Source organism: Corvus kubaryi, unplaced genomic scaffold, assembly GCF_017639235.1.
Source record: "Corvus kubaryi isolate FWS band 111438036 unplaced genomic scaffold, C.kubaryi_AGA036_p1.0 37249, whole genome shotgun sequence".
Classification (NCBI taxonomy): domain Eukaryota; kingdom Metazoa; phylum Chordata; class Aves; order Passeriformes; family Corvidae; genus Corvus; species Corvus kubaryi.
In genome coordinates this window covers 1,997,736-2,024,483 of record NW_024581072.1, presented here as the reverse complement: position 1 = coordinate 2,024,483, position 26,748 = coordinate 1,997,736, and the positions used below count along the sequence as shown (strand labels likewise).

Below are 26,748 nucleotides of genomic sequence, written 5' to 3'. Positions count from 1 at the left end.
CAATTCCATGATGAAATTTACTGCATCACCTTGCAGAGGGAGTAACAAACAGGAATGCACAGGGACAAAAACAAGCAGGTGCATGCCAGGCTAAGTCATATCTATTAAGACATTTCAAGAAACCATAGCCACTTCACTGCCCGGCTATCAGAGAGGCACAAATTTCCAGTTTACACTTCAAGCCCTTGGTGTTGAATTTACAAAGTTCTTGCACACACTTGCAAGCCCTTGTATTAACCTTCTTGTACTAAGATGCTGCCTCTCCATAAATCGCAAAACAGTGCAACCAGTGAAGCTCATGTCCAATTACACAAGCTAAAAACCTGTCTCTAAATCACTGTTGCATCTCCATTTGACTTGGCCCTTACTTTGCTTACTGAAATGCCTTGCTATGAAGTACATCAAAGAGATGAAGCGAAAAAAATAAAAATTAATCCCTGGACAAATTGTTGGCATTGGTTTACAGACTCTGTAGTAGATAACAGAGCATGCTATCTTCAGTGTGCATGTCCACGATTTGACACACAGTGCCTTCAATAAGTTGCGTCAAAAGCCTCCTTTGTTCATGAGCAGAAAGTTCTCTCTTTGAACAAAGATGTTACTGCAGGTCAGGGTGCTTTCTAGCCTCTAAAGACACTAAGTTTCAAATGCGTTGGTTGTGATCCTCTTCATTTATCCATTTTGCCTGGCCACATTGAAGCGAGTTAGTTTCTGTTTCATTCACTGATGCATTACAGCAGCTTAACTAGAGGGTACACTGTGACACACTTCTGAGGAAAACTGTGGACCTTTACCAGACAACAATGCACAGCAGGTTTAGAACTGCTGGCTTCTGGACTCCAGCTTTTTTCCCCTTGAAGACAAGATCATGACCCAGCCTCTCAGAAACCCCCCCCCAAAGCTGCACATAATGTCTTAAATCGATACTGCTGCTGCCAAGAGGCAGAGAGTGACTTATGACTGTTTCCTTTCACCAACCAACAATACAGACCTAATGACACAGACACACTCAATACCTGCTTCTGTCAGCTACACTGCAGAAGCTTCTGTAAATAAGAAAAATAAGACTGAGTCTCCACAGAGCCCAGAAAACCAATTCTGAGCGGTACAATAGCTGGCTATTTTCTTCCCTTTAAGACCCCAAAATTCTAGCACCTTTGAATGGTTTAAAGTAAAATATGTATATATGTGCACATACACATACAACTGAAGACAGGAAACTAATTATAGCCATTCCTCTCTGAACAGCCCATCTTTGTCACAATTCTAGTGTCGCTACCACATCTCTTAATGCTTATGGGTTGTCTTGCTCTTCCAGCAGTAAAGAAAGTGCAGACGGAGGACATGTGGAAAACAGAAGACAAGCTGTGGAGAGAAGTCACTGACCGCTACATACTGTGCAGCAGAGTAATATGATTCCAGTACTTGATAATGACCCTCTTTGACTGGGGACAAAGCCAAGCAAGTGGTACATGACTTTCAGTACTGAAAGGCTCATCAAATCTGAAAACTCACACAGCAAACAATAGAATATTTGTTTTAGTGGGTAACAGAGTGGGTTCTGTGGTCCTTTCTTCATTCTACTGTTATTTCCAGCACTGAATTCCTCAAACTTCTATATTTTAACAGATATTGCTGATCTGTAGCAAACATCACTGGATTGTCCCAGATCCAAGTCTGCTCTAGTCTCCAGTCATCCTGTAAATAATGTATGTTCTTGAAGTTCATGAATTCTTCCCCCAATACCCATTCAGTTGGTTAATTTTTGAAACAGGACTTTAAAACTTGACTCTACTTCGTATGATTTAAACCTGCTTAAAGGTTGTGTCCTGTCAGTGGCTAGAAACTTCCGCACTCAGTGGCGCCATGCTAAGGGCAGAGTGCGATGGTTTTAGCGCTCAGCACAAGCCAGTCTTATATCTAGGCTTGTTCCAGCCAAGATACAACATTTGACTAAAACAAAGGGACAACCAAGAGCCTTTCTGTTACAACACAGCAAAGACTTTCCTTTTAAAATGGAACTGTGGACCACACACATTTATGCTCTGCAAGCAGCAGACTGAACAGGAAGGGTAAGAATGACAGGAAGAAGCAATGTTGTTCATGCTCCCATGACAAAGACCGACCATCCTTCTTCTTTCTAACTGCCTCTGAGCAGTTCTGCAAATGCAGGGATGAGTTCCTAGACTGAAAGCCCTGGAAAATGTCACTGTGTCAATGACACTCTTACAGGTGGGGCCAGCGAACTCACCTGAAGAGGCTTCAAAGGATTAAGGTTAGCACGGAAGGCTTGCTCAGCTGCATGGAGTTTTTCCTTTGACAACGTGCAAATGAAGGTTTCAGAGTCTGTGGCTGCCGTCTGATTTTGGATGGTGAGAAATTCAGACAATGTTGAGTTTTTGCAGAGATCTTGCAGTCGCATTCGATAACCAGACACAATGACCTAAAAAAGTGCGGAAAGCATGTAAGTCTCCCTTCATCTAAGGCTCCAACCAAAAAACTGGTTATTGCCTAGACAAAGCAAACCATTCATAACATTTCCAGATAGAGGTGAGGGGGCATTCTTCTCTACAGGTTGAGCTGTCCTGATTCATATGCAACTCAGTTCCAAGAAAAACCCTTCCCTGCTGAGAACATGGGAGAGAAGTCCTGGGGGAGGCAGGTCTCTCTTAACATCCCCGCAAATACGCACAAAGCAGCAGTGATCCTGTCCTCCACAGCAGCCATTTCCTCCAGCCAAGGGTACATGCATTGCCTAATGTTCAGTCTTCTGGGAACTGAGCCACCGAGACAAAAACAAGGCTTGTGACCAGACACAAGTCTGGCAAATCTATGTGAAGGGCAAAAGACCTATGTCCCAAACTACTCAGATGTATCTGCCAGCCACATTTTTTATGCAGTTCTGAATCAGAATCATCACTCTTAACTCTGAAGTATCTACTCACTAACTGCTGAGACAAACATTTTGCAGTGTTTTTGAGCAGATAATGTATCAGCAAAAAAAAGTTATCTTACTGGCTGCAACAAGTGAGATAAGATCCTAGAGTCTTCCTTCACAGGCATATTTTTCTTAAGGTAATGGTTTGCTTGTCAATAATGTTTCCTAATCCACAAGCAATCACCTCATTAACAAAATTGATAAAATCCCTCTGAGTTATCACCAAACCCTTTCAGGCCTGATAACCAAATTCTTTTAATAAGGTCATTTACCGACTTCATGTTTGCTGAACAACAAAGTGCATGTCAAAAAGCTGCATACTTCTTGAAGGTGATAAACAATGAAAAATCCAGAGTCTACTATTGGAAAGAAATTTTTGTTTGCCTTGGGGCTAGACAGATGCAACAATTTTACTGTAAATGCACAGGTAACAGCAGCTGTACACTTAATGTCTTCTTTCTGTCATTTCGTAAGACTCGGTGTGCATTGCCCAACTTACAACAACAGCTAAGGAGGATTGATCTACATTCCAGAAGAGTTAGCAGCTCATGAACCAGGCTGGTAAGTCTGAAATTTGTTGTCTTTCAAAATCAAAGGGGTATGCAGAATCTGGGGGGGAAAGTGCATTACATTCAGAAAACAAGCAAATGGAGCTGACAGGAGAGAAAAGAGGTTTTTAATGCAATACTCATGCAAACCTTTAAATTTCGTCTGTATCCATATGCCAAAAATATGATCTTTCAATGCCATACACCCAGCTCTCACATCAAAAAGGCTGGCCTTTTGAAAAATTTGGGGTGCCTTTTTCTTTTGCCAGCAGAAATACTACCACCAGTGTTATAGCCATGCTGAAAAGGAGATATTTGTGGGGCACTGAAATAACACTCCCAGAATGATTCTAAACAAGCTTCCCTGGGTGGACTTACAGAAAAAACAGTGTCTCCCAGTGCCTCAGTGTTCACTCACAAAAAGTGAAGGTGACCAACCTTTCACCATTCTGAAAATGTCCACCTTTTTCACCCAGATTTTAAACTCTTTTGGAGAGAAGCTGCCCATTTCAAGCACTGAGCTCCACAGCATGAGACCTTAGGAAAAACACTCTGCCTATCCACCCCAAACTAAAGCACCCAGTCTCACCAAGTCAGCAAGTTCTGTATCCACTTGCAGTCACCTGAACTCATGGTGTCTTCAGCAGACAAAAATACATCCTAAATGACAGGTTAAATCCCCTAAGGACTCTCAAGATGCCAGGCTCATGCCGGAAAGTAGTCATACATAATTGTTTTGTCCTTACAGGTCATATCACTCTCTCCTTGGGACTTTTTCTGCTTCATGAAACAGAGATTTGTTCCAAGCAGAATATGCACTGCCCATTACTATTTACTCCTCACTGCTATTCAGTGCATCATGCTGCAACACTGGCTCAGGACCTCATTGTGCCTTCAACTTTTCAGAGGGACAGGACCTACTCCTGCCTCCAAGCCACACAAGAGCTGACTGGCCACACCTGGACAACAGCAGCATACCAGACTTGATTACATAGCTGCCTGCCCACTGCTGACCCAGGCACCTTCCAAATCCCACACCCTTCTGAGCACACCTGCCACGACTGGAAAAACAGAAGGCTGAGCCACTCTGCCCCAGGAAGCAACATACCCATCAAGACAAGGCTTTGGTTGCTTTTAACTGTCTGTACTAATTTCAGTATGTCGGATACACAACCCTGCTGGACATGCTGGAGTGCTGTCATTACAGCAGCGCCACTGAACTGTCCCATCTCCTTGGTAACTTCAGGTCCTTACTTGTGTGTCATAAGTTCTGGCCTTGTTGAACAACCCCAGGACACCAACAGACTGCAGAAGAGGGCTGTATTTGCTGTGAAAGGTTAGCATAGTATGGATAGGCCCTTCTACTGTATGACTTCTGAATGAAGTTATGACCCACTCATTTAGAGACCTAACAAATAATGCCTTATTAACACTGAAGTCACTAGTCAGCTCAGCAGAGGGGTCAGTTCTATGTGGAAGGTATCTTTTCAGCTTTATACCGGCTAGCGCTTGTATTTCAATGCCTTAGAAAGCCTCGAGCAGCCTTGAGAGGTAGCAAGGGCGATCTAGCACTTTAGTAGCTCTAAAATCGGTACCTGAATCAGCTGCAGAGCAAATACCATCAGCAGAAGCAAAGAGGGAGAAATATAGCTCCCTGCTCGCTCAATTCCCTGCAGTTAGAAGCTTTCAAATGAGACAGACAACCAGAGATGTTCACAGGAAAGTAGCTGAGCTGAGAGAGAGGCGGAGCCTCCCCTTGACCATCTTTTATTCCGAGAAGGGGAAAGGGGCGGACTGGGGGCGGACCCGGGGTGAGCGGCCAGTCACACACTGCTAAAGAGTCTGAGTTACATTTGGCTTTGCCAGCGCTTGGAACAAAGGAGCTCGGAGCACATGGGCAGGAGCACGTGTCTTTGGGAGGGGGAGGGGAAGCTCAGAGCAGGCAGCAACAGTTCTCCAAACCAGATCTCCAGCAAAATCAAAGACATCCATTTTGTGAGTCAGATAAAGTCATTCTGCAGGAAGGGAGAGGTCTGAATCTCTAGTTACCATCTGTATTAGGAAAGTGCTCAGAAAAAATTCGGTGGGCCACTTATCTGCAGCTTAGTGTCCTGTTGCTCAGATTAGCTCTTCCTGCCATCCCTGAGCACAAAATGCTATTATTACTTAGCAGCATCATTCCCAGTGGTCTAGCAGAATCAACTTAAGAATTACATAAACAAGAATACAGCTTGAAGCATTCAAGGAAGAACTAGCTGACTGACCAGCCTTTCACCACCCTTCCGACATACTATTGTAGGTAAAAGCTAAGCTTTTTTTGTCCTTCCATTATACAACCAATACAGTATGGCAGTCATACAATATAAGGTCAGGTTTTTCGCCCGTTTGAAAATCTTTCTGCCTCTCCACTAACTTTGGGAGAATGACTAGAATGCTATTGCTGCAGTCTTCCAGTTACCCTTCTAGAATCATCTGTAGCATGATTCTGTCTTAATCTAGCTTGAATTTCAGGCAAATTGGATTCAAGTAAAACAAAGCATGCAGCCTAAAATGGATAAGAATTTTTTCTCCGCTTTACATTTTTTAGTAGAATGTATCCTTAATTTGTAGGATAACTTATCTAACTGTGCTAAAACAGATGTGCAGTTGCAGGACAGCACCTGTAACTACAGGAAAACAAAGACTAAAAGGACTATTAATCCATTCCACTTCAATGAAAAGATCTGATCTGGAGTTGAGGAGCAAAATGGATTTCCTCCTCCTTTTGCATACCATCTTTTGCACTCTTCCAAGAGAACCCTGGGTCTTCCTCTGAAGTCTGTTCTGGCTTCTGCATTAGAAAGGATGCTGGTCAACTAATCAATCAAGCCTAGCAAAAAACATGTTACAACCTTGACAATGGCAGACAGCCATTGCAAGACAAGGCTCTAGCTCACTGTCACCACTGGCTATGTTTATGACTGCAATCATGGTACACTCAGGATATCAGGACTCTTGTACTACGTAATGTACAATGTGTCTGTCTTGATGCATTGGCCACAAACCTGAAAGTATAGCTCCTTCTGCTGCACAGGAATGTAAGGCAGAGCAAGACCCAGAAACCCTGCTCTAGTCCAAGCTGAGTGACCGAAAGCAGTCAGAACAGTGCTAGCAGCTTAATTAATGTTTTACTTCCATTAAAAAAAAAATGCAGAAGGAAGAAATTCAGTTTAGCCTGAGGGTACTATTTTCTTCTGTAGGTTGAAACGTTTGCTCATGGGTTCCCAGCGCCATTTTACAGCTTAAAATCAAATAACACAGTAAATTGAGAAAAAGAGGAAAGAAGCAGGGAATACGTTTTCCTCTGTGTATCTACAGCACCTGGCATAGGTGGGGTCCAGCACTGTGGATCTTGGCACTACAGCTAAACAAACAACAGACAAGCGTTATGTTAGGATTTGAAAGTACTCTTTACCTGCTGGAGGTTGACCCCTGCATCCAGCAGCTCCTCTACTGCAGATGATGGCATGGACACATTATGATGGAGGAAGTCAGAGAATGTCTCATTGTCAATCAGGAAATCCCGAAGTTTCAGGTCTGGAAAGTGACAAAACAAGCAACATTCTGGTCACAGCAAAGCCAAAAGGAAACTCGTGTGAGATCTCTGAACAGGAAAAGTCAAGCTGACAAATGGGGGAGAGGGAATTACACAAACCATAGCACAAAGGGAAAAGAGGAGCTGCTGGTAAAGTGCTCTGAAACTTGGCAGGCTTCAGAAATCTCAATCCATGGTGCCTTGGTCTCAAAAAAACCCCAAACCAACAAGAAGAAAAGAAATCAACCTTCAAAAACAACTCCCATTAACATCATTACTTCAGCTCAATTTGTTCATACGTACACAGAAGCAAGGCACATTAAGCTGCTCCCCTGATCTGAAACCTACTACAGCATTAGCACTTAATCCCTGTATTGTTACTGAGCATGGGACTGAGCTGGTGCATGGGCCACTGAGGGATTTACTAGCCTTTGGTTAATTATGTTAATAGCTGATGTACTCTACCATAAATTTCAAAGTCTGACATATGCAGACACACAGGTATGATACAGAATAGCACACAGGTCTAGGAAACAATCTTAGCTACTTGGAATTAAAAAATACATTTGCAAGCATTGTTTCCATTTCCTTTCCCAAATGCTTCACCTTCTCATGTCATTGGTGTTTCAGCTCTTGGCTTTAAAACCAATTTGTACCTTCATCACAGCAGAGGGGAACCATCTGGAAATTATAATCCAAGCAAACTATTAAAGTCCACAAAACTGGATCTTAAGAAGCTGACTCTCACACTGTTCTGGGTTGTTTTCTTGGGTTTTGTGTGTGGGTTCTTTTGGTTTTTTGTTTTGTGGTTTGGTTGAGGTTTTTTTTGAGGGGGGGAGCGGTGTTTAGTTTTAGTTTGTTTTTTGTTGTTGCTGTTTTATTTAAGAGAGAGAGGCCAATTCTATCTCCACATTGCTTAAACAAGCAGTGATGAGTAAAGCAGCTATGCCAGGAGGAGGTGAGAGACCAGGTCCTATAGGATTTACCAGAGTGAAGATTTCCAGGCCGAGGTAAGACAACTAGCTAGGTGTCATGCTCTATTTTCTACTCTAGGAGACACGATGCCACAACCCAGAGCAAAGAGTGGAAAACCATGACCTCTAAAGAGAAAGTAATGACATGGAAGAACCAGGGGCTTGTACCTTCCCCCCTCTTATAGGGGATGGCTGTAACAACCTTTTCTCACACCTCTTTTGCAGGAGGGGTCTTTTGGTTGTTCTTTTTTTGTTTGGTTGCTTTTGGGTTTGTTTTCTTTTTCTTTTTGGTTGGCTGGTTTTGGTTTCTTAGGGGGTGGGTTTGGCTTAACTTGGGCAGGTGATACTGTCAAGAATGGGCCCCCTCAGGAAAAAGCATGGTCGGCACTCAGGGTGCCACCGGAGGTGACAAGGGAGACGGGCGGGTCGGGTGCCACTTCTGCTTCCCAGCCCGATCCTGCGGAGGAGCCGGCAAAGGGAAGGAACCAGGCGCTCTGCTCTTGAGGCAGCAAGTACACGGGGTTACTGACGGTCATTGCTCCCTCATCTACATATCCAGTTACAAATTCCCCGTTGCCTTTTTGTTCCACACGAAAAAGTAAATCACCCGCCTCTGCTGAGGCAATGCGGAGGTTACTCCGGGGCAAAAGTTTCTCCCTCGCCCTCCTCTCTCCCACGCAGCAGGACCACTCATGAATATGCTGGTTGTGAGCACGCCGTGCAAACGCTCCACCGAACCCCGTTACCGAAAATCGACCATCAACCCCACTCCCCACCCGGGAAAAGCCTAGGAAAAGATCTGGCTCCTGCAAAAACATAAAGCCGTCCTTTTCTTTCCAGCAGAGGCTAAAGCACTCTGCTTCACTGCAACTGGAGGAAAAACTTCCCCCACCCCGATTCCTTGGTTACTTCCTAAATGTGCCAAACTCCCTAAACACTTCTGCAGCTTGTTTATTTTTTGGTGAGATCATCGACTGTTCAGAAAGTCAGATGGACAAAGGGATGGCTGCCTGAAGGCACACTGGCATGCAGAGATCAGATGTTTGCAAGCTTTTTCATTGAATCTGTCCCCATTTAAGATATTTTTCAAGCTTCTCTTAAAGGACCACATGCCTTTTGGGAAAAAAAAAAAAAAAAAGGTAGCCAAACAATAATTCTTCCGCTTTTCTGTTTCCTCATTGTTCTGTTGCTTTTGGGTTTTGCTAGTCTATTTTGTCTGGGCTTGGCTTGGAGGATTTTTGGCATATAGAAGCATGATTTTCCTGGTCAGGGAGATATTCTATGGGCAATTGCAAGAACACAACCTGAACTATACTGAGATTCCTGCTGACCTGCCTGTAATCATGAGGGGGAGTAACAAAGAGTCACCATCTTCCACAGCTGTAATTAACCAGTCCAGCATTAGAAGAGCATTCATCTCCTGCCTTTTTTGTCATGCCAAGCATTTTCAGACTTGCTTAGCACTAGAGTTTGCTGAAAATCAATGCTGCCTTCCAAGGATCTCCTACAAACATCTGAAGGAGTTTTCATCATCATTTGGAGTAAACCATGAAGGAAATAGAACAAGGTTACCAAAACTGTGGGGTAGTGTTTGGCTTCCTGACAGCTGATCATGAGCCTGTGACCACTACCCAAGGCCACACTTGAAAGCTCTGTGAGACCAAGGGACTGAATCCCAATGCCACAGTCCTGCCTGCAGTACCCTAAGCACAAAGCCAGCCTTTTGTACCATGCATTTTCTCCCCCACCCCATCTGGTCCTACTTCCAGGACTTGTGGGTCAGTGTCTTATGCAATCCCTCTCAGTCATGGAGGCATGCATAACAGCTCACACATGAAACCACAGAACAGCACTGAACACTGCAATGCATCTAAATTCTCTCTCTGGATACCTCAAAAAGTCAAGAGTTAAGAGAGGTTTCCTCCTGAAAACAGCCATTCCCATCCAAGATGACTGCTTGCCCACTTGGGCCTAAAGAAATAAAAGAACATTATTTAAAAAAAAACCAACCCTCCAAAAGCAGGAAACAAAAGAAATGGGCAAGTCTTCCGAAGGCTAATACCAAGCTTACTTAATAATGCAAACACCCAGAGTGGAAGAACACCTTTTACCACCATAGGTCTACTACTGTAGTATTTTCCTGCCATAAAAATTTAGACACACTATCAAGTTACTCAAAAAGCATGAGACAAAATGTCAGCTCAAACATTATATAACTTGCATGTCTCCTCTCTTGCTTGAGAGTGGCCAAGAGCATTGTTACAATCAGCTACTGCAAGCTGGTGGGTACAGAACAACACCAGGCAGCACACTGGAGACGAATCTCTCTATGTACTTCGACATGGACATGCAGCCTCTCCTTTCCCCTCCTCTTCATCTTCCACAGGAAACCAAGGGAGCTGCAGCCCTGCATGCTCCCTCACCCCTGGGTTTGGCCTCCTGGCTAAAACCATAGGCCCCAGCAAGCAAGCCAAGCCCTAGGCGCAAATGGGGAGATAAACTTGAGGTCAGACTGAGCAAACACACTCAAAGACTGTCAAATCTAATGTGAACCACCTTGCTGATGCACTGGTGGGATAGTCAGCATAAATAATACTGAGACAGCTTTTCCCCAAGGCAGACTACTTTAACAGTTTCAGTTCTGACACCAAGGGAGCAACAGCAGAGAACAGAGTCTTTGCTTATAAACCATGCAAATAACCCCCAAAACCAACAGGTCTAGTAGGGCTGAAATGCCTTTGTTGTAATTAGCTCCAGTTTGGGCACAGTATGGCAATGCAACAAGGAGACCATCCCCATCCACATGAAACAAGCAGAAGAGATGTCCATATTCCATGTGGGACAGGGAGAAAGATCCTTCATATGGTCACATAAGGAAGCTTCCTGCACAACTGAGAACTCCCAGACCTGGAGGTCTTGTGCCTTAACCACAAAGCTTCCCTTCCTCTCTGAAGACACCAGTCAGGATTAGAAAATCACACATGGCAGCATTCCACAGATATTGTCTTCACAAAAGGCACAGCTGTCCTTCATTTCCATGCAGTTCAAACAAACCTTGGGGACTGCATTCTGGGCATCAAAACCAGAAACTCTTGGATTTTTGTACGGCAGAGCATCTCCTACAGGACTGTAGCACTGTATTACATGTTAAGATTTGCATTTTACTGACAACCTAACGTTTTCCAGCACCTTCATGTCTGGGCACAGTGGTAGGCCAGTTGGTTCTTGCTTAAGAATCAAATCTGTGTGGTAACAGAAAAAAACCCCAAAACCCAAAATGTAATCAAAGAGCTCAAGACAGTCACATGAATTAGTGAAGAAAAACAACCTCTATGCTTGCTATATTGCTGATTGAAATGAACATCCAAATAAAAACATGCATTATAAAAAAATAGCAAATCAGTGCTATGGGGTCTCTGTTCAATGCAGACCACAACTGAACGCTGATTGTGTAGTGAAGAAGTATCTGTGGTCCAAAAGCCACAGGTTTTTAGTTCCCTCTTTCCAGAAACACATCTCCAGTTACTTTCACAAGCTCAAAAGTTGGGTCAAAGTGCAAGAGAAGCCACGGCTGGGAATCGGTTTTATTTGCTGATCTTACTACAAGTATGATCATAACAGGTCCCATAGTAAGCAGTGATAATTTCCAACAATACTGGGAAGATCTACAGACAAGTGGAAAAGAAAACAAAGCTTCTAGGGGCAGGTTACAGAACAAGACTCTTCTCAAAATTCTTTCCCATTCTTTCTTCCTTCACTGAGAAGTGCAGAGGGCTCATACCTTCCTCCAGAAAGTTAATGGTGCAATGTCTTTTCAAATTAAATAGGGTGGGAAAACAGAACCCCATGGAGATTGTGGCTATGTTTTTCACATCCTGAACACTGCTTTCTAAAAATAAAAGGCATGCAAATGGTATTCAACATTATCTCAATCCTGTAGAGTAAAAAGCTCACCAGGTCTAATGTTAATTTGTGGAGTTTCTGCCCAAAGGGTTTGTGCCCATAATCTACAATATGGCAGGTTTTCAGCCTCTTTAAAGCTAACAAGCTCAGTGAAAACACTGTGACATTCAGATCTACTTCCCAGCTTCACATACCTTAACTCCCTACAAAAAACAAATGAAGGAAAGGGGAGAAGGAGCTTTGTGCCTTAAGTTAGTTCAGCAGCTAAGAGGAAAGTAGGGCAATATGTCTGATCTACGGACACGGCTTTTTGTCATCAGGGGATTTCACTCTCTACTGATTCAACACGCAAGACTGAAAACAATTATGTTATTTTCTTTATATCCATTGCAGCCGGGGAGACCTGCTAGCCTTTGGCTAAGCCTGTATTCATCACAGCCAAATATCACTGTGACACAGAAGCTGGTATTAAATTCTGACCCTTATTTCTTACCACAGAGACTGCTCATAGGGCAACCCAATCATTTTTGTAACAGCAACTAAGGCATCACAGTGAGATGAAACAGTGAGATAGGATGAGGCATGAGATGCCTTAGCTTCATTCTTTAGAATCAGCAAGGTTCCACAAGTGCCCAAAGGAGAAAAAAAAAGAAGTGGGTTCCCAGCTCAGCACCCATCTCTACCAATTAACAGAAGGAGCAAAGAAAGGAAGAATGTCAAGTGAGCTAACAAGGCATTTCCTTCTCCCTGTACAAAGACTTCAGATTCACAATTTCCCATTCAGGTAAAACTGCACTTCTACAGGAAGGCAAAGCCCAGCCAGATTGCACAGCTGGCTATCAAGTCTGTGCAAAACTGTGCCCAGGCATGACTGCAGAACAAGGTCGCAAGGCACCCTGGTCACACAGGCCTGCTTCACCCAGGGCACTGTTTCTTCACTGGTCATACTTCCAGCAGCAGGAGATTTGGATAACACAAACCCATGGAGATGCTGAAGCTGAGACCAAGAGCTGAAGCTCCAGCAGCTGAGGGCATTTCCTAGTAGCACACACTACTCTGGCTAGAAACCTGTCTTTCAGGAAACCCTCACATGGTGAAACAATTAGGGCAGGCAAGTCAAATGCTGCCACAGAACTACCTTGTACACTGGAACTTTGTATTAATTTTTCATTATCTGGGAAGTATTCCTCTTGAACAGGTGCACTTTAACCCAATGAGTGTGATTTTCACACATTACCTATCACCGTGATTTAATGACAAAAGATGTCTGAAGCTACATCCTATAAAAACAAAAATGGGCTCTCAAATAATTTCAACAGACAAAGCAAAGACTGAACAACTTGCAAACTGACGATAACCCAGAGCAAACTGACAACCACCCAGAGGAAACAGCAATCTCCTAATGGTGAACCATGCTACCCTACTGAGCCAATGACACTGACTGACAATATGAAAAGCAAACTTTTTACAGTGCTGGGCAAGGCAACAAGTTTTCACCTGCCTTCATTATACTCCTAACCTTGGACAACGCATCCAAAAAGCATGACAAAGTAATATTTTTTAAGGTTTTTGGTCTTGGTTTCTTAAGCAGTTACTACGTTTTAATTACTCTTTTCCTCTACGGCAGCTTTCCCCCTGTGAGGTGAGAATAGCTCTCAGAGCTGCTTGTGTACCTATTAATGCTGGCAAGAGCTAGAACTGTCCTGTGAAAAAGTTGGACAGCCATGCCCTGATTTGCTTAGAAGAAATCAAGCAGCTCAGCAGGCCTGTTGTGCAGGATTTACTAGTGTGAAAATACAAATCTAATTTGCTCGCAGTCAAAGTGCTGCTCCTTCTGCAGCCATGGCCTGACCTGTTTTACAGTAGGCTATAGCTCTCTGCTCTGAGGCCATCACACATCAAACAGTGCTGCCTCTGCAGACACTAGATAATACCAAAGTGAACACCCCCTTAGCCAGGGTCCATCATCTTCATATATCTGCCATGCCAAATGGTGATGTGAGTCAAGAAGAAGCAGCCTGCCATTCATCTCCAGCTGCTAGCATCTCTCCTGAGAAGGAATGCTGTGCAACAGGCCCGGGTCTTCCCTCTCATCTTGGGACTGTGACACTGGGACCACCTCCATTCCTCTCTAAGTCACTATTTTTGCTCAGAAGAGCTTTAAATATAGTCCAGCACAATTACTCTGGCAGAAAGCACAGCTCTCAGCATGTACTAATGCACATACACAAACCAGTCCTCAGTTAGTCTTCACTGGGGATACACTGACTTCAGGCATACAGAGCCCATTAAGCCAGCTGAGATCCCATCTCCACCCTGCATGGGAAGCCAGCAGCAAACACGGGGCTAATACATCCCTTTGTGCAGTTGGTAAAGTCCCAAAAGCCATCAAGCCCTCTTCCTGTATGACACACATGACAAGACAAAGACTCTACGTCAGAAAGCCAAGACACAAGGCACAGAGTCAAAAGCCTCAGTCTGGTTACCACAGCCCTGCTGGCAAACACAGCCTGCAGAGCTCCTGCCTATGGAGGGGCACACCCAACCACCTCCCTAAGCCTCGCATTATGCCACAGAACAGATATTCTCATTACTTTCCCCACTGCAAGGCAAATTCTGTTATCAACACAGACAACCATGAAATAGAGCTTGCCAATGAAAAAAGCAGAAAGAAATTATGCAGAAATTATACATCTGACAGTGAAAAAAAAAAAAAAAAGCAACCTTAAAGGAAACAGAAGAACAGTCACTGTATTGCTTTAAGAAGCAGATCCTGAGCAGAGCTCCAAATTGCATGGCATTATAACTGGTCGAAAATTCTCCTGCTAATGTTCACAATACAAGGACAAACTGCAAATTTCTTAGCCTCTGAACAGGCTTGTCAGTTACAGAGATAACAGACCACAGATGTGACCATAAAATGTATTTCATTATTACAACAAAATTATTTTCAGGAGTGGTAAATGGAACACATTCAGGGATGGTATAGACTATGGAGAAGGTCCTCCAAAGGTCAAACCCAGCTCAGGGCAGGATGGGTTCTTCTACAGAGGCAGAAAGTAAGGGTTTGCTGTTAGGATTTGATTTTCATTGCATGAGGAATATAATGCTCTACATAATATGCAGGTTTTAGATGTTTCAAAACATCAACTCAGAAAGTAAAATATATTAAAAACCCCAAACAATAGAGAAACCGAAAACCAAATGCCATGGTCACATCCAGTCACATACCACTATTCTAATGGCAAACAAGCTTATAAGGAATGGCATTATGCTATTAAACATGCATGGAGCTAAACAGAAGTTGACAGAATAAGCTGTGACCAAGGAGGACCCTGTCCAGAATTCTTTGTACTTGAGCAAGTGACCTTAAATTTAGTGGAAATTCAAATCACAGGAAAAAGGAGGACTGGACATTTTAATCAAATGACCATTACTAATAGTAATGAAGTGTTTTCATAAGCCAGCTATGTAAGCATGCATCTGTGAGACTGCTGGTTCAAATGCAACTAGAAGACACTTATATGAGAATCATTCTGAATCCCCAAAACAAGCAGGTAGAATGAATCCAGTAGTACCCTCCAACTTGAAAATTATCACAGCACCACCTATCCAGTTTGAAGAGCTTCTCCCATGAAACTGGCATGGGTAATGAGGAACTGTAAGCAAAACGGCAGGCAGAGCCTTCCAGGATCAAAGCACTCCGACTGTCCTGCACTTGCATTTGTTCTTACACAGAAAGGCTGATGAGAAGAGAAAAAGCTGCCCCTCCCTTGGGTGTGAAGATATCTGTTCCTCTTACTTGTCACAAATTCGGGGAACCTGGCTGACATATGACTTATTCTATAGTTTAGCAAGATACCATGTCTGCAGTCAGCAGATCATAGTAGCTCTTACTTTTCCTATGTTCAGGAAGACCTGACAGCTCTGAATTTAGTGCCAAGTCCTAATGCTCCTTATCCAGCTCGCTGCAGCACAAGCCACCTTCAGAACAAAGAGTAAAAGCAACCAAGATTAACATGCTAAAGATTAACAACAATAAGCCAATCATTATACTGCACTTAGTTTAACCAGAAACACTGTCTATTTCCACTGAAAACATACCTACATCTAAATTATTTCAACCTCCCATGATTGCTCCCTACATTTCAATTTAGTTGGTCATTGCAAAGTTACCCTTATGGATAGTTCTTTGGGTTTGCTTTTGAGTCTCAAGTCCAATGGATGGAAATAAAACCCTCAAACTTCAGCACTAAAGAAAAGATTGATGAGCAACAGCACTTCAAAATAATTGAAGAACTTTCTCAATCTTTGGGAAAGACTGAAAAACAGATGTTAGAAGATAAAGATTGCCCAAATTCACATGAAGTTTTGACTGGAAACCATGTCTCTCATATTCTGAGCATGACACTATACTACACTACATCAGGATGGTCCCAACAGACCCTGTCTTGGTAGTTTCAGAAGCTCATCCTTCCAGCTGGTTTTCTATTGGACTGTCAATATACTAACCATTCCTTCCCTTTGGTACTGACAGAACTTGCTGGCTGAAAATACACCCTGGAGCATTTGCACCACACTGTTTTACACAGAGGGCTGGATTACTTCTAGACACAGAGAAGAACAGTGCTCGCTAGTACTTTAGGAACCTGATTCCATGTACCAGAGTCACAAAGCACTGGAATTACCTGAAGAAAATGGAATGTGTACGGCTGGAGAGGTCTTATGCATTATTTCTATGGATACACCGGTAAAATTCCTTACACTTCCTTAAGGTAGCAGCAGAGATAACACGAAAAACAATGAAAAAGACCAGGTACGTGAGGACACTTGAGGTCTTAAAGGGCTACTTCATTGTCTTGATTTGTGTTCTCTGGCTTGACAGCACACTGTTCCCCACCTGCTAGGCACCAAGCATGTGGAACAGAGCAGGGTAACACCATAGGTGATGGCTGTTGACCATGTTCTCATACAGTTGTCCCTCTGCTGCAATGGAAATTGTTGGGACAAGGGACTTCCAAGTTCACATAATGTATCAAGTGTCAAAACCACTTTTCTTTTTTTCCTCCCTACTGTTCTGAAGTAACATTTTGTTGGGTAGGCAGCAGCTGCTGCTTTCCTAAGGAGTTGGTTGGCACGAGCCAGAACAGGCACTCAGAGTTAAGATATTGCTATCTTTGCAGTAAGCCGTCTTTGTCCCATAAGCAAATCTCCTTCTGGCATATATCTATGCTCAGTCAGCTTCAGATATGGTCCAGTTATGTTTCAGCTGCACATGTTAAAATAGATAGAGAACTATAAGGAAAAGATGTTCCGAGATACAATAGTTTATGTTTATTGAGTTCTGATTGTCTGTGGTTATGTAAACCTTCTGACAACATCAAGCAAAAATACATCTAAATATTACCTCAGGTAGTATGTGCCTCTAAAAATATATGTTTAGAAGAACAGAAAGGTTCAGAGAGGGGAAAAAAACCACCACAAAACACCAAAACTCACAGGAAGGAGTCTTATTTTAAATCCTTTTAAAGGGTCGCTTATTGCACCATCCTTAAAACTAAAGCTAAATTAGAAAGGGAAAGAAACTCTGGCTGTTTACAGAGGATGTGTATCACAGAACAGCATGAATCTCCCCCACATACAGCACACAGAGTGCTGCCAGGTCAGCATAAAAAAAAAGTTAGGGCAAGATCTTCAGCTAATAGATGACGTACATTCCACTAAATTTGCAGAGCTACACCAATTCACCAGCTGAGGATTCCTGATACACAGGCCTAAGCAATATGCAGTTCTAACAAACTCAATTATTGACACTTAGTAAATACATAAACAGATGCATTTTTTAAAAATTCTGCAACTGTTGCATTTAATTCAATGGATTTTTCCAGAATTTTGAAAACAAAACATATGAAAATATAAGCACAAAACCTGTAAAGTGAATTAAAAGTGTATTTCAAACAATTCACAACTGCTATTCTATAAAACAGAGAAACCGCAAAAAAACTCTAGGACTGGAAGTAGAGACTGTTGCATTTTAATGAAGCTGCAAAGAAATTCAGCAACAGGTGGCAGAACATTTTGCTTGATTTTAGTCAGGATCCTGGTATTAACACTCATTTATTTTATGACCCAAAATATTTAACTAGAACATAAAAGACTGCCCAAAAATTGAACTGACATGTATTTTCAAAAAAATCAGTCAATCAATGCTCTATCTTCTTGCCTGTGTAAAAATGAACTTGATACATCATCAACATTTTTTAAAAGCCATCAGCTTTTATTGCCTCCTGACTGCATTGAAAACTGCCACATCCTCCTGTGTTTCAGAATGAGGGCAGCTGTTTATTTATTTAGCTCACAGGAATGCTGTAAAAATTAGGTAATAAGTGTTTGTAATGAACGCTGAAGATAAAATGTATGATTACTAGGTATAGCTCCAAAGCTGAATATTAACTTGAAAGATATGGGAGGTCAGACCCAAATTAGGCACTCTGGCCTCAGTACCAATCAAACACAGAAGTGCACAGGGCTTTTTCCAAATGGGGCAATTTCATAATCTCCACTCGCATGAGAGCTCAGGCACACGGAAATCCCCTGAGAAAGCTGAACTTTTCATCAGATAACAGTGTTACAAATTTCCTAGGGGACTACTAACACTAAGCTCGATGCGAAAAGTCACTATCCTGCTGTCTCAACCAACCTCAGACTGTAGCTTAAATAAACTGAATGCAGTCTTCCACAAATCAGGCAATTATATTAAGATTCTGAGATTAAAAGTCAATGAAAACAAATGCAGAATTGCCACAGTGGAAAACATAGAAAATAAATGCAAATTGAAGCTAAAACAGTGTAAGTTTTGGCAACATAGTCCTGACATTTAGCAAGCTGTACTGACAAGGCTGCATACAAAGAGGGAGACAATAGCTAAGTGTGAGAGGTTTAACTGTTCACTTAACGCTCTCTACTTTATTTGCTGATTTAAAATAAAAGTCAGTGTTGACAGAGGAGGGTAAAGACTAAAGAAAACACCCATAACTTTTTTAAGATGGTCCTGCTTCTGAGGCACATACTAGTTATTAATTACTGACAAGCACAGCAAGCAACTCTTGTTTTCTTTATCATTGTGTCTGTATCTAGGTGAGTTAAGAAAGATAAAGGTGGTGCCCTCAAGAAACGGCAATTTGGTATCTATTTGAATAGTTCTGTTGCTAATTGTAGCTATGGGCATTGCTGACTCCCCTACATGCAGTCAAACCATTAACCAGCACTACTGGGTGAGCTGGTTCTAAAGTAACCATACCGCCAGCACAGCCTTATGCTGACAAGCTTGCAATTCTCCTTGTGTGTTTTCAACAGGGTTCACACCATCTTCTGCGACAGGATTCTCAGAAACGTTTTTCTCAAGCTCCTGTCGCCTAGTTTAGTGCAGACACTACAGCAAGGCCAGATTTAACTTAACACTGCATGCGTTTTTTCAATTCCCCATTCTAAGAGATTTGAGCCTTACTCTCTCACATCCATACATATCTACCCAGAATCCAAGCTGACATAATTCTAAACTTCTCTGTTCCAAAGCATCTCTGTAGAAACGAAGTTTAGACCAAAAGCAGACACTAAAGCCCAGTTCTACAGAATCAGAATACAGCAATATACATTTTGCTGTATGTGTTTGCCCATCTCAACCTCTAAGCAAAGTCGCATAGTAACAACTGCTCATGAACAGCCCCATGGAAAACAAGTATGATTGCCTGGGAACAGATTTAGAAGTACAGCAGACCTTTGTACCTTGACCTCTATCAAGATAATTTTATTATCTTGATAATCACATCCTCGGCTACCAAATAATAAGGAAAGCAAAAGCAGGCTCCATTGAAAGTGGTAATTCCATATGCAGTTATATTGTAGTCACAGGATGCTATTTTCTGAATAATGCAAATATCATGCCACCTAACTAATTAAAGCTACATAACTAACTGCCCTATAAAAAACGTTGCCGTAAGAGTCTGTCCACCTTTGCACATCTCTTGACTGTCAGCCTCCTAGTTTCAGTTTAGGACAGAAGAAATAACAGACCCATTGGATTCACACAGAGACTTTGTTCACTACCTGTAGTAAGGGACTTAAAGCGCCCTTCCAAGAATGTTTTGGAAATGTCTTTCCAGAAGATCCGCAGTTGCCTAAACAATTTCCATTTACTTAAAAAAATAAAATCTAAGGACATTCATATCTGTGCCTGCTCAGCAACACAGATTTGAAGAAAAAATTAATTAGACAAATGTGGGAAAACTGCCATGTGTACCTGAATCCCCTACCCAATTGACATGGCACACCACAATCTTTGCGCAATCCAAGCACCCAGTATTGGCCGCTTCTTCCACTTGCTCATTGTGACAGGCTGCATCTGACTGCAGCAGAAATCACAGTGGTTCCCCACATGGTCCCAGGCTCCCCTTCCTGGAGGGGTGCTTTGGTCTGGGAGGAAGTAGCAGCCAGGAATATCCTAGGGATTTCTGCTGAGGGCTAGTGCAAGGTAACTGGTACTGAAAAAGGTAAAGTAGCCTTCCTACCTACCCTAATAAATCAAGATCTCTCTACTGATACCACAGGGCAACATTTCTGGCAACACTTTTTCTCGACCTAAAGGAAAGGCAAGCACCTGAATGTCACTGTGGAGCACATTACCAGAGAATCCAGGTGTATATTTATGCACAGCAACAGGAATGCCACCCTGCCACAGTTGGTGTTTCTGGGGGTGAAGGCCACCTGGACGCATGGTTTGCTAGTCTTCATTCCAGCCTGGCTGGCTTTTGCTAGGATTCTTCCCAAAGGAAGTCAGGGAGGAAACAGTTTAATTAGGGTATAAGAATCAATCTGAATGTTTAGCTTGAGGGTGTGGGGACAATTTTGTTAGGGACAAGACATTGAGGAGGGAGTTAGCCATCACCTTAGTGTCACCTAGCAGGTAATGTATGACATCCTGTTTCCCTGAGCAGCCTGTAATCATACAGCAATACACAAGTCACCAGAAAACCCCTCCCAAGGCTGTTCTTTAGCCCAAGCCTTCTACAATCCTTTACCTGTTAAATAAGAGAAGCACTAATAGCACTGACCAGACAGGCTGCAAACTCCTTCAGTCTCAACATCTCTGTGCAGCAGAGTGCAACATCAGCAAAGAATGCCACCCAGTTGATGTTTCTCTCCTACCACGAGCAATACTAATCCAGCAAACAACAGGGATAGGCAGGGCACGTGTGGAGTAATAGCCTGAGATCTGATACAATTTCTTAGGCAATGTTTGTTTCCCTCTGCCTATTGCATTGTTCCATTTTTGTTTAGTTGGGTTGGCTTCAAGAAAAACAGAAACATGCCCTTTGGGATCACTGAAAACTAAGAGCAATGGAGTAAATATAGCCAGGTTGGCTTATATCTGCAACTTTCAGCGATAACAAAAGAAGACGGCTTTAATTATACCTGATAATTTATTACCCTGTGGCACTACAGAACAAAGTATTTTGGAGTCCTGAAAACAGAAGGGAAAAATAAAGAAATGTACCTCAGCATCAATAGCAAGCTGTATCTCCATCTTTCAAAACAGAAAAAAAGCTTATTTCTTGCAAACACTTAACCTGATAAAATGACATTGAGGCCAGCTGCAAATTCAGTGCCTGCAAGCAGCGATCCAAACCTACTGCAGCTGGCAATCCCAGCAACCTTGTCATGTTCTTGAAAGTGCCGTCACCAAGGTCTTTGACTCTCTGTTCTGATTTGCACTCTGCCTTATCATGAGTGTTAAAGACCTTGGTGACATTGCTGGACAGACATGTAACAAGTGGAACAGAGAGGGCACCTGGCACCTGCCTGCAAAATTGATCATGTTATGGTATGTGTGTGCCTGCACGTAGATTTCACTGCCCAGGGCTTGCTGGAAGCGGCCACACAACAGCACTGCCCATAGAATGTGACAGCTGCATGTGCTGAACTCCCTCACACCAGCAATTAGCACTTTATCCTGGCCAAAAAAGGTGCTACATGAAGCAGCACTGGACTGTTCCTTACTGGTAACACCTTCCTCTCCAACAGAGAGCTCTTCTCTGCTGTTCCTTCTCAAACTCCTGCACAAACAGGCCTGTTATGAGGAATTATCTCCCACCTCATCAAGAAGTGCCTAAGAGACAAAGCCTGTTGGAATGAGTGCATAGCATGGCCTGAACAAAACCTTAGTGTCCTACCTTGTCTTTAACGAAGACACTGACTTGCACATACCTGTGCAAGCACCTCAAGCAACCTCCCATCTTAAGTAGGTCTCTCATCCCCAAGGTTCAGCTCATGCATAACTTCAGATCAGATGACTAAGAGTCACACCTTGACCATTAGTTTGTGAGGGTTGTTTTAAAGAAGGTTCAAGCAGAAGGACTTTGGCAAATGGTCTCTAAACAGATTCCAGTGTCAGAAGCCAGATACAGACATGAATACTCTGCGTGACTAGCATTAGCTCCAGTTTGTATGCTGGCAATGAGGGATCAACTCCTGGAAGCCTGTTTCAAAGTCATCAGGCAGCAGCAGGAAGAATGTGTGAGGGGAGAAGGGAGCTGAAGACACTCCAACAGAGCCCATGTCACACACCAGGGAGCATACAGTCCATCCCACTGGGGAAGCTGCAAAGCTGCACCTGTCTGCACCACCAATTCATACAAATTCAGGTCCAGGCCAGAGTTAAAACATACAGAATATTATAATGCTTTCAATTATTAGCTTATTGATAATTAGCCTTCCTGCTACTGGGGGAAACACACGTATACAGACAGTGCTTTCAGGCTGGGTGGTGCACTTACATCTGGCATCCACTCCTACTGTCTCCTTAGGTTCCCAGAGTCACTAGAGGAAATGCCCCAGAGTGAAGAGGATTTGCATCTCTCACACCTCATCGTCAACAGCAACTGAGAGTTGACCTTCCTTGCACAGGAATCTAAGCGCTGCTAAGTATAAATACATGAGTACTTCTAAGATTAGAGGATGCTGTTCCATGCATGCTGTCAGAGAATGAATCACACAGCCAAGAAGTGGGCAGCAGGGTCCATCAAGCTGGAAGGCTTTGTAAATGAGCATAAGAAGGACAAACAGGCTTTGTTCTCTAAAAGCCTTACCAACAATGGACATTCTGTCATTCTAATGACACATTGGCTTGATTTTTTGATTACACATTTGAAATATTTTATTGTAGAAATATAGTCTGATGACTGGGTCTGAGGCTTGTTTTTGCAGTCAGGCCACTAATCTTTACAGTGGAGAGAAACATGAGCCTTCTGACTTTCAAGTTGTACAGTACTCCATATGCAAAACTCTTCTTGGAATCACTCCTCCCCCTCAAACCTTCCCAGCAGCAAGAGCTTCAGCTTATGGCTTGGATAGTGTTCTTATAAATGGCCATGTCTGACATTCACTGCATGTCCTAACAAAAAACACCACACCAGCATCTACTCTCTTTGGAAGAGTTAACTTGCCAATATAAGTGTAAAAGTAGTACTACTAAAGTGTAAAATACTACAGCTAGAAGTGTAAAACCATTAACAACAATATCTGTCATTCTAATGGAGAGAGCTTGTTCCCAGCAAATCAAACCAAACAACTGAAGATATCCAAGAAAACAATACTAAACTTTTCCTTGGGAAATAGTCATCTTAACTCATTTTGGCTGTGTTCCTTATGCGTCCATCTCTGCACAAAGGGTTCACTCTGCATCCTCTCCCCTCTGAAGCTGCTGCTCACCAGCTCTCTGAGTAAAAAGAGAGGAGGCCTGGTGGTATGGATACTGAGCTCCCCAGCAAGGAGAGGTACCCTTTATACACAAGTATCAACTAATGCTCAGAGTCAGTAGACCACAGTATTATGTGCAGATCTGGTCACATCAGGATTCTGCGCAGCCCTGAAGGGGAGAGAGGAGGGTTAAATACTCAAGACAAATACCTTGCGCAGTCCATGTCTGAACATAGATTCAGCACATACCTGTCAACCTGTCACTAACAGTACAGATTATTCCAAGACAACCTGCAATGTACTGAGCAACACAGGAAAGAATGTAAAAACACCATCTCTGCTTAAAGTGTGCTCAGCACACATCAGACACTGTGTGACACTATTCACATCATACCAGGTCAGATATTTTTCTTCCTGCAGTGTGCCTGAGCCATCTTCAAATGAAGAGAGCTAAGAAGAACTACAGCTGTGAAACCAAGGACAATTTTCACAAAACACTAAAATACCACCTGTGTCCAAAGAGCTCCACATGCTGCACAAAGGCGGTAGGTGAAGACCCTCAATGGCTGTGCTCCCTTTTCTATTTCCCTGCTGTATGTCTTTCTAAACCATTACTTTCCATCACTTCCACTAGACACATGCCACACTAAAACAGCAGCCAAGATAGATAATCTTTCTGGGATGAATATCCCAAAAACCTTTTACAAGGTATCATGTCAGAGAGACCTGGCAATAGCAAGAGATCTGCCACATTTCCTGAGACGGAACAGTTCTTTCACGTCCCAGCTTTGCTGCAAGCTTCCCATGTGATCTCACACTAGTCACTCATTCATCTGCACAGGACAGGAAGGCACATCATCTTTTCCACAAGCTAAAAATGGGAGGATTCTAATTTTTCATGGGAAATAGGGCTGTGAAAGCCCCCTAGACAGTTTTCTTTCGTACCCTGCCATTCAAAATCCTGCCAGACAGTATCAGAGAGTGAAGTATACAACACCAAACAGTCTTATAGGAACAAAAAAAACCCTCCAAAAATCAAACACAAGAAGGGAAATGGATACTTCATTGTCAGATAATAACCAGCTTTCAGTCTGTAAATTGGAGGCCAACATCAGCTTTTCCCCATCTGTGTTCTTCCAGCACACTTCCCTCTGGAGCTCAGGCGTTAGAACACTAAATTGTAGCTACATTGTGTTCACTGCTTGACAGAACACCAAAATAACTAGCACTCTCCAAAAAGACACACTACTTGGACTCCTTTGAGAAAATGAGCACTTTGACTAACTTCAGTGCGCCCAGGATTATAGTTTCACATCCAAAACAGCTGCTGTTCTTGGCATTGCACACCACCCCTCTTCTCTTCCACCAAACAAAGAGCACAAAAAGCTCTGACACAGGAGAGGCTTAAGGTACTTCTGCAGGATTGGAAAAGGTTCGATAAATTCTGAGTTATAATTGCATATATTCACATGATGGCACATTCCTGAAATTTACACACATACATGGAATTAAACAGACCAGAAATACCAAATATTGACTCTTTCTTTTAGGCTCTTACCTAAGGCAGAGGAATTTCCCAACTTGTGTAGTTTTCCCAGGACCTTCTGGACATCCTTTATACTTGTGTCCTGTTGGCTGTACAACAGTAACCTCCTGGCATCCGAGAACAGGCGGGAAACACTGGGGGAAAACAGAAAAACAACTAGCAGTCATCAGCTCTGTGAGCCACCATCCACAGATACAGTTTTATATACCAATTCCAAACTTTAATTCCCTTTGGTTATGTCACTCCAGCACAAAAAATCCCTTTGCTCAGTGAACACCCTGGGACAATCCAAGGAGCCCAACAGAAGATATCTGCTAATGCAAGGTCAATGTAAGTTACATTGGGAACATCATGCATTTGAAAGCATTTTTAGGACTGGGATGGAGAGGGCTTACTGCTGCCTATAATCTACTGCTTCTTAGAAGAACAATAATTTAAGAATCTCCTTGCTCCTTTCAAATGCTTCTCCAGGTTGCAGACACATTATACTCTGCACTAAGCCTATCTTTCCTGACAGTATGAATGTAGCAAGTAAGGCAAGGTATAGGAAAGCTGGCCATCAACTGTGCTTTCCGCATCATGTTAGCCAGTAATAAATGATAAATGTCAGAGAGTATCCCCTAAACCTGTTCAACTGCCTCACACTCTATACTGTTCACAGGCTCATTAAACAGGGAAAGAGATGCTCTGAAAAAAGAACATCTTAAAAAGACTTACCTTTTTATGGGTCAAATTCTGAGCCCAGGTAAGAGAATGGACTCAGTCCTTACCCAGGCAGCGCTTTTCATTCACCAAGAGCTTCAGGTGCTTGGACTTGAGAATTCTGCACACCTACCACCTGTCTGCTAGGCCCTATGCACTTGGTAACTGAAGAATCTGGTACTTCAGAGGTAGTAGAAATTGCAAACCCCCACTAGCATAAGATTTCATAACTAGCTGGTGATTTCCAAATACCCCATTTCCCCATGTTTTCCCCAGAATAGGGATGAGGCAAAAGCAGACAGACTCACATGGAGGCATTGAAGTTTCCAACAATACCAGGGGATTCCCCAGGAGTTGGGTAGCGGAAACATGGGTTGTTGGCATTGCAGATGATCCCCTGTATCCATGGCAAGGTTCCTGCTGAAGGCATAGCTTTATTTGGAAAATGACCTGGAACAGAAACACAGGAGTTAGGAGACAAATACATGATACAAGCTTTTACTACACAACATTGTATTTGAAGAGCACTGCTAACCCTGCACTGGGTATTGCCCCAAAGTGCTCACGAAAGAGCAGAACACCCAACACTAAGAAGGACTGAGCTTATGTTAGACTCTCCACACTGCTCTTTCAAATCTCTTTGCTGAAGTCTAAATCCTTCTGCTAAAGAACTACTGAAGTTGTAGGCGAGAGTTTACATCCTGTTTAAGAACAAAGCAGTAACAAACTACTCGTGGCAGATATCCACCAGTAATGCCACTTGGGTACTTTTGAATCCCATACCCCCAATGACAGGGCAGGAAAGGCCT

General features: G+C 42.9%; 1 protein-coding gene across 3 annotated transcripts in view; it reads right to left on the bottom strand.

Annotated features, from left to right (window-relative positions):
• The window catches only part of ABCA1 (ATP binding cassette subfamily A member 1), a 92,061-nt gene that overhangs the window by 41,039 nt on the left and 24,274 nt on the right, over positions 1-26,748 (bottom strand). For all 3 annotated transcript variants that reach the window (XM_042023422.1, XM_042023424.1, XM_042023423.1), the window contains exons 4-7: positions 26,248-26,389; positions 25,250-25,371; positions 6,941-7,062; positions 2,252-2,443 (exon numbers count right to left, since the gene is read on the bottom strand). In XM_042023422.1, coding sequence (XP_041879356.1) covers positions 2,252-2,443; positions 6,941-7,062; positions 25,250-25,371; positions 26,248-26,389 — 578 coding nt within the window. The remainder of the gene's footprint in view (positions 1-2,251; positions 2,444-6,940; positions 7,063-25,249; positions 25,372-26,247; positions 26,390-26,748) is intronic.